Source organism: Oryctolagus cuniculus, chromosome 2 (assembly GCF_051225735.1).
Source record: "Oryctolagus cuniculus isolate XC-2025 breed Fujian yellow rabbit chromosome 2, ASM5122573v1, whole genome shotgun sequence".
NCBI lineage: Eukaryota > Metazoa > Chordata > Mammalia > Lagomorpha > Leporidae > Oryctolagus > Oryctolagus cuniculus.
This window is the reverse complement of record NC_142868.1, coordinates 42,743,942-42,750,835: the sequence shown is the minus strand read 5'-3', so window position 1 is coordinate 42,750,835 and position 6,894 is coordinate 42,743,942. Positions and strand designations below refer to the sequence as shown.

Genomic DNA, 6,894 nt, shown 5'->3' with positions numbered 1-6,894 from the left:
TATACACATAAAATAATATGTGTATAAATTAAAAAATTAATAATCATTATTATTATACTATAGTCAGGTTAATGAACAGTTATAACAATTCCTGATCAGGGAACAGCATTGTGCACACTAGGTTAAGCTGTCTTCTGTGATGCTGACCTCCAGTATTGGAGTGTTGGTTCGAGTCCCAGCCGCTCCACTTCTAATTCAGCTCCCTGCTAATGTGCCTAGGAAAGCAATAGAAGATGCCCCGAGTACTTGGGCCCCTGCACCTTCCTGGGAGTTCCAAATGAAGCTCCTGGCTCCTGGCTTTGGCTTGGCCCAGCCCAGTTGTTGTGGCCATTTTGGGAGTGAATCAGCAGATGGAGGATTTCTCTCTCTCTGTCTCTCCCTCTCTTTGTCACTCTGCCTTTAAAAAAATAAAAATAAATCTAAAGAAACTCTGTTCAGACAGCATCTCTTTTTTTTTCTTTCTTTTTTTTTTTTTAAAAAAACAAGGTAGGTGCAGGGGCATAGGCACGTGGGCCACCGCCTCAGTTGCTTTCTCAGGCACATTAATAGGAAGCTGGATCAGAAGTGGAGCAGCCAGGACTCAAACTGGCACCTATATGGGATGCTGGCATTACAGGCAGTAGCTTTAACTGTTACGCCACAATGCCAACCCTTCAAGTTAATTCTTGAGCAAGCTTGACTCTGAGTTGTTCTCCCGATGCCTGTCTGGTGATGTGATCTCTCACTCCCACGTGTGCCCCCCGCCACGATGCCATCACCATCAGGTCCTCACCAGACGTGAAAGCAAGGGGGCTGCCTGATCTTGGGCTGTCAGCCTCCAAAACTGTGACCTAAATAAACCTATTTTAAAAAGATTTTTTTATTTGAAAGGCAAAGTGCTAGAGAGGGAAAGAGGAAGTGGGGGAGAGAGAGAGATCTTCCATTCTCTGGTTCACTCCCCAAATGGCCACAACAGCTGGGACTACTAGACCAGGTCGAGGCCAGGAGGCTGGAACTCTAATTTTCCTTGTGGGTAGAAGGAGCCCATGTTCTTGGGCTATCATTTGCTGTTCGCCAGGTGCTTTAGCAGGAAGCTGGATTGGAAGCAGAGCAGCCAGGATGCAAACTGGAACTGCCTTATGGGATGCTGATATTGCAAGCCTCCTAACCTCTTACGTTAATAAAAATTACTCAGGCTCAGATATTTTTATTCATATTTATTCATTTATTTGAAAGGTATTGTGACCAGAGGGAGAGATCCAGAAAGAGATCTTCTATCTGCTGGTTCATTTCCCAAATGACTGCAGCAGTCAGGGCTGGGCCAGGACAAACCCAGAGTCAGGAACTCCATCCAGGTCTCCCATGTGGGTGGCAGGGGCCAAAGCACTTGGGCCTTCTTCTGCGGCTTTCCCTGGGTGCATTAGCAGAGAGCTGGATTGAAAGTGGAGCACCAGGGGCTCGAATCAGCGCTCTGATATGGGATGCCAGGGTTGCAAGCAACAGCTTAACCCTCTGCACTACAATGCTGGCTCTGGGTATTTTGTTATTGTAAAGCAAAATGGAGTGAAACAGGCTGTCTGGGATGTTGTGAGGCCAGTTTCATATAAGGTCCATGAGTCTTCAGGTAAGGAGTCCCCTGCCTTCTTCAGAGACTGACAGTTTTCCTGGAGTCTTTCTGGAAGAATTTTCTCCACATTCTCAGAAACCATGGTAACTCTTCTAGGCCATCTGTTAGCCCATTCCACTTTAACCTACCTCCCCTCCAGAAACTATAGGTGTTTGTGCTTCTGAGAGGAGGGCACACTCTAATGAATTTTTACTATGTTCCCTCCCAAATCACCTATGCTTGATTTGCTCGAAGATTGAGCATCGTCTGGGGGTACAGAACTACTCACATCCCTCATTCTTTCTCATACACTGCTCTCCTTCCATCTCTTCCCACTTGCAGTATGTGACCAGGAAGCACTGTCCTTTCAGATGAAGAATTTAATTTAGCCAGTGATTCTTTAGCCTTGTACCAGATCAATAATTGCCTATTTGCAGTGAGAGCCTCACACTCTCAGAATCACTGGAGGCCAAGCCATAGCCAGTACTGATGCTAAAGAAAACTGCTCCACACAGTGTGGTGTTAGATACTAGGCCTACGGCACCCAACCAGAGAGGCGGGAAGATGGGCCTTACACTGACTCATACCCAGGCAGTCTTACAGCCTGTAGCTGGATACTGTGGGGCAGAAATGGAAAGTTCCAGGCTTAATTGAAACTAGGGAGGTGGATGAGAAGGTACCTTGTAAGAACCCCTCACAAGACGGCCTTTCTCCTGTTTCAAGAACTTCAGTGACAGGCTCAGTTAAAACTGAGTCAGGTCTATTCCTCTACAGAGTGTAAGGTATATCTAGTGTAGATACCTAGATATAAAACACTGAGGGATTTCCACAGAACTAAGGCATCCTTTCTGTGATTACAGAAGGGAAATAGGCACTGAGGAGAGCAATGGATATTACTTTGAGTGAGAAAATATACTAGATGTGGTCTTCGTGAGACGCCTCAGTCTGTTTGAGAAGGCTGCAGCTTTCCTCTTCAAATCCAGATCATGAGATTCTAGCGGTTCATGAAAACATACCAACCACTTGGCTGGGGCACATCACAGTGCTATAGCTTAACCAGATTATCCAGCTTTTTGAAGGATGGGAGGGTCAAGGGGCTGCAAGTCGACAGGCATTGACCAGTTTCTCATGTCAGGGCTCAGGGTTTCCTCTGACACAGCATTCCAGCTGAAACATACAGTAGGCAACTAGCATTTCACTCCCATAGCACTCAAGTCGGCAGAGACCATTCTCAGAGCATTTCTTGTGCAGTTCTGATGATACTGGGTTCAAACCTAAGAGGAAAAAGAGTGGAAAGACAATTCACTCCAGGTCTTCTGTGGACTACAGCATGACTATTACCTCAATTTTTATGCAACCGATTTCCAAATAGGCTTGGTCAAGTTAAATGCCTCTGTGACTTGAAAAAAAATTTAAGTGACAGATTGAATTGCATTCTCCAAAATTCATATTTTGAAACCCTAAACCCCAAAGTGACAATATTTGGAGATAGGCTTTCTCTGGAGGTAATTTAATTTAAATGAAATAATAATGGTAATCTTCTAAACCAGTAAGATTGGTAGCCTAATCCTGTAGGATTGATGGCCTTATAAGAGGAGGAAATAGCAAGAAGATGGCTGTCTACAAACCAGGACAAAGGCCCTCACCAGAAACTTAGTCAATTGATCTTGATCTTGGACCCTCTGGTTTCTAGAACAGGGAGAAAATAAATTTTATGTAGGCTGCTCAGTTTGCAATTTTTTGCTATGGCAGCCCGAGCTCAGTAAGACAATTAGGAACTTGGAAGTTTTCCTGAATTGTTCAGTCAATATGATCCAAAGAACAAGTTAGCTATGCATGTATTGTCATTCCTTCCATATTTAATTATTTACATATTTAGTTATTTACTCACTAGGATTTATTAATTTCAAGCAGGTTTTTATGAATCCAGTGAATCAGGCACTGTTGAGGTAAATTTGATCTTAACGTCACTGAATTTTCAGTCCAGACAAAAAGACAAGAAACACAAAACATCTGAGAGGAGAAAACATGAAAAGTGCTGTGCAGGGTTTGCAACATGGAATGGTCTTGTGAGTTTGAAGACGGTTGAAATAAATTCTGAATTTTGTACACATACTCTCCCTTAGAATAAACAAATATAAATGTTCATATGAAAGAAGGCATTCAGAGGAAAAGAGTGTGATTATTTGGCCATCCATAGTAAATTAGCCAACACATACCTAATCTAAGTCAACATGCCGTTGAAGATAATTGTCCTACAGGAGAAAGGAGGGGTTAGTTTTAATTAGTTGGCAAGATGGAAACCCAAGAGGAGAATCTGTAACACTGTTGGGAAGACAAACTATCATGTCTAGATAGTGACAGAAGACATTCCCAGGGATGTGACAATGGAATGGAATATTGTAGACCAATGGGGCTGCTGATCATTAGGAGGTCATGAATCAGTTGTCATCAACCATGGTAGAATTGATGCCACCAAGAACTTCAAGAGACCTGGATCCTATCAGTTCTTAATTCAACTTGTTGCCATATGATCTTGAAATCTGGTTCATCTGCCTAGAGAATACTTCAGGGAGTCTGAAAAATCAGATGGGCCTTTACAATGAAAGGGTTTGGAGTGATTCAGTAACTCAAGATGAGATTTCTACACTCAGAAAAGGATATGGTGAAGCCAGAGTGCAGGATCAGTCACGCTTCCCTCATGCTCTCCCTAGAGGCCACCTCATCTGATTGGGCATTTCTTCTACCACAGAAAGTGCAGTAGATCTCATGGAGCAAGCAGTTTCCAGTCTGCTTCCTCAGGTACCTAAAAGAGCCACAGATACTAAATTAGCTATAAGCAGTTTCAATATCTTAGAAAGCTTAATAAATTGTGTTAGCCCTGTATGCTGACTGTTATACCCAGATAGGTTCTTGAGTTTGAAAAACAACAGTAGCAAAATAGGGTGGGGCATGTTTAATGAAAGTATGTGATGATGCATGGTAGCAGGAGTTGGATTTTTTTTTTATTTTTTAAAATTTTTTGACAGGCAGAGTGGACAGTGAGAGAGAGAGACAAAGAGAAAGGTCTTCCTTTGCCATTGGTTCACCCTCCAATGGCTGCCGCGGTTGGCGCACCGCGCTGATCCAATGGCAGGAGCCAGGTGCTTCTCCTGGTCTCCCATGGGGTGCAGGGCCCAAGTACTTGGGCCATCCTCCACTGCACTCCCTGGCCACAGCAGAGAGCTGGCCTGGAAGAGGGGCAACCAGGACAGAATCCAGCGCCCCGACTGGGACTAGAACCCAGTGTGCCAGTGCTGCAAGGCGGAGGATTAGCCTAGCGAGCTGCGGCGCCGGCCATGAGTTGGATACTTTTCCCACTGTGCATAGGAATAATCTACACATTTTCCCATTTAATCCTTGTGAGACTTTGAGGTTAAAAGTGTTATTATTTCCATTTTGTAAATGAAGAAGCTAAGGCTCAGAGAAGCTCAGACTTTTATCCAAAGCTATGGTGCTAATAAGTCAGAGAGCCAAGAGTTAAGGTCATGTTTTGCTGACATCAAAGCTGGTTGACAGTTTTTTCTACTTGGGAAATTAAAGGGCCCACAGTGGGAGTGCATGTATAAGGTTGCTTCATAGAACTGCACTGCTAGTCAAAGTGTTATGGGTGAAACAGCGACGTCGGTTCTTGTCTTACATGACAGAGGATTTCCACGTGGACAAGGCAGTGAGCAAAACAAGATTTATTTGAGTCAGAAACCTCCTCTTGACGCAGCCAGGAGGAGGCTCCAAGAGAGGCAGACCTGAGAAACTGTGACGGTCGAGTCTTTTAAGCACAATTTTTTGGGGAAAAATAACCAGAGCATCAGCTAACAATCAGAGGGAGGGGACAACATCCATTGAAAGGCTGGCTTTGTAATCCTGTCTATCCTGTCCAGCTTGCTCGTGAGAAAGCAAAGAAGCAATCAGAGAGTGTGATTGGTAACTTCTTTCTAGGCTCATGATAAACCAAAACTTGGGCAGAGTCACTGCTGCCCTGCTACTCTTGTGATAAAACTGCAAACTCAAGAGTGGGATTCGGCACTTTCATCGTGCTGAAGGTAACTTTTGGGGTAAAGCGAGCATTTTGCACCCTCTTAAAGAGATTTCCTCTTTCCTCATTCTGACCAGGACCTCCTCACTGAAGCCCCACCTCCCCTACCAGGAAGATTCCCATTTTACCTGCCAGTGCTGCATTCCAGAAGAACAGAAGGACAGACAGGATGAGGAGAGGCTTCATGGCTGCAAACTTCCACCGAAGGGGCTGGAGGCGGAGTCTGACCCTGGGTGCCAGAGGACAGAGGGAAAGGGGAGGTCGAGCACGCACTCCTGCACAACCTCTCGGCTGAGGACATGCCCTACTCCAGGCAGACAGGCTGCGCTGAACACCCCCGAGGCAGCTCATCTGCCAACAGAACTGGCAGCCTTTTCCTGTTGGACAGCTTTTCCCATTGACAGAGGCACCGTCCCCTAGCTGGGTTTAACAGAAGCACTAACGGAGGCCTGAGGGCAACAGGCCTCCTCTGTCTCAAGTGTAACAATACATATTTTTTTGCTCACTTTTTACTCCTCTCTTACAAAAAATACAAATGCTACTTTTAGAAGATTCATGAGATACTGAAAGTGACAGAGAAAGAGTAATTATACTTGAGCCCTGTCTCTCAGAGACCACTTGTGTGTGTTTCTTAATAAAGTTTTGTCTATGCCCAGTTTGTTTTTTGATGGTTTGTTTTACATGGTCATAAACTCACTATTCTTGTAATTTGGTACTCTGACTATATATTTGTGTGTGTGTGTATGTGTGTGTGTGTGAATATCTTTGTAACTCTTTGTAAATAGTATTTTGAATGATGCACAATATTCCATCAAAGTAATTTTAAATAATTGTCACTATTTAAAAATCCTTATTAAGGCATACATGACATGCAATAAACTGCAAATATTGAAGTCAACTGGAGAGCACGAGATTTCACTCAAAGGGACAAGCTGATGGTACCATGGAATCATCACTTTCTACTCCCCAATCTAAGAAAATTTAAGGAAATTCAAATTTAAGGAGATAATGAATGATGTAGGGAGCAGGCATTTAGCCTAGCAGTTAAGATATCTATGTCCTGTATCAAAGTAATTGGGTTCCATTCTTGTCTCTGGCTCCTGACTCCAAACCCTGGGAGGCAGTGATGATGGTTCAGGTAACTGGGTTCCTTACCACCACATGGTAGCCTGGGTTGTGTTCCCAGAACCTGTTTCAGCCCTGGCTCTTCCCCAGCCGTCGCAGTCCTCAGGGG

At 44.2% G+C, this 6,894-nt stretch overlaps 1 protein-coding gene across 2 annotated transcripts; it reads right to left on the bottom strand.

The window, feature by feature from the left end:
- Positions 1 to 1,175: 1,175 nt before the first annotated feature.
- On the bottom strand, positions 1,176 to 6,011 carry DEFB134 (defensin beta 134). 2 transcript variants are annotated; one of them, XR_016229587.1, is made up of 3 exons: positions 5,789 to 5,907; positions 3,805 to 4,391; positions 2,725 to 2,859 (listed from the first exon to the last, which is right to left on the bottom strand). XR_016229587.1 is itself a non-coding variant. In XM_017337690.4 (2 exons), exons 1-2 carry the CDS (start codon positions 6,009 to 6,011, stop codon positions 2,717 to 2,719), a joined length of 366 nt encoding a protein of 121 aa, XP_017193179.4. In that variant the 3' UTR covers positions 1,176 to 2,716. The 2 variants fall into 2 exon arrangements, 1 of the variants encoding a protein (XP_017193179.4); XM_017337690.4 differs by lacking the exon at positions 3,805 to 4,391 and having other exon boundaries at positions 1,176 to 2,859; positions 5,789 to 6,011.
- Positions 6,012 to 6,894: the final 883 nt, after the last annotated feature.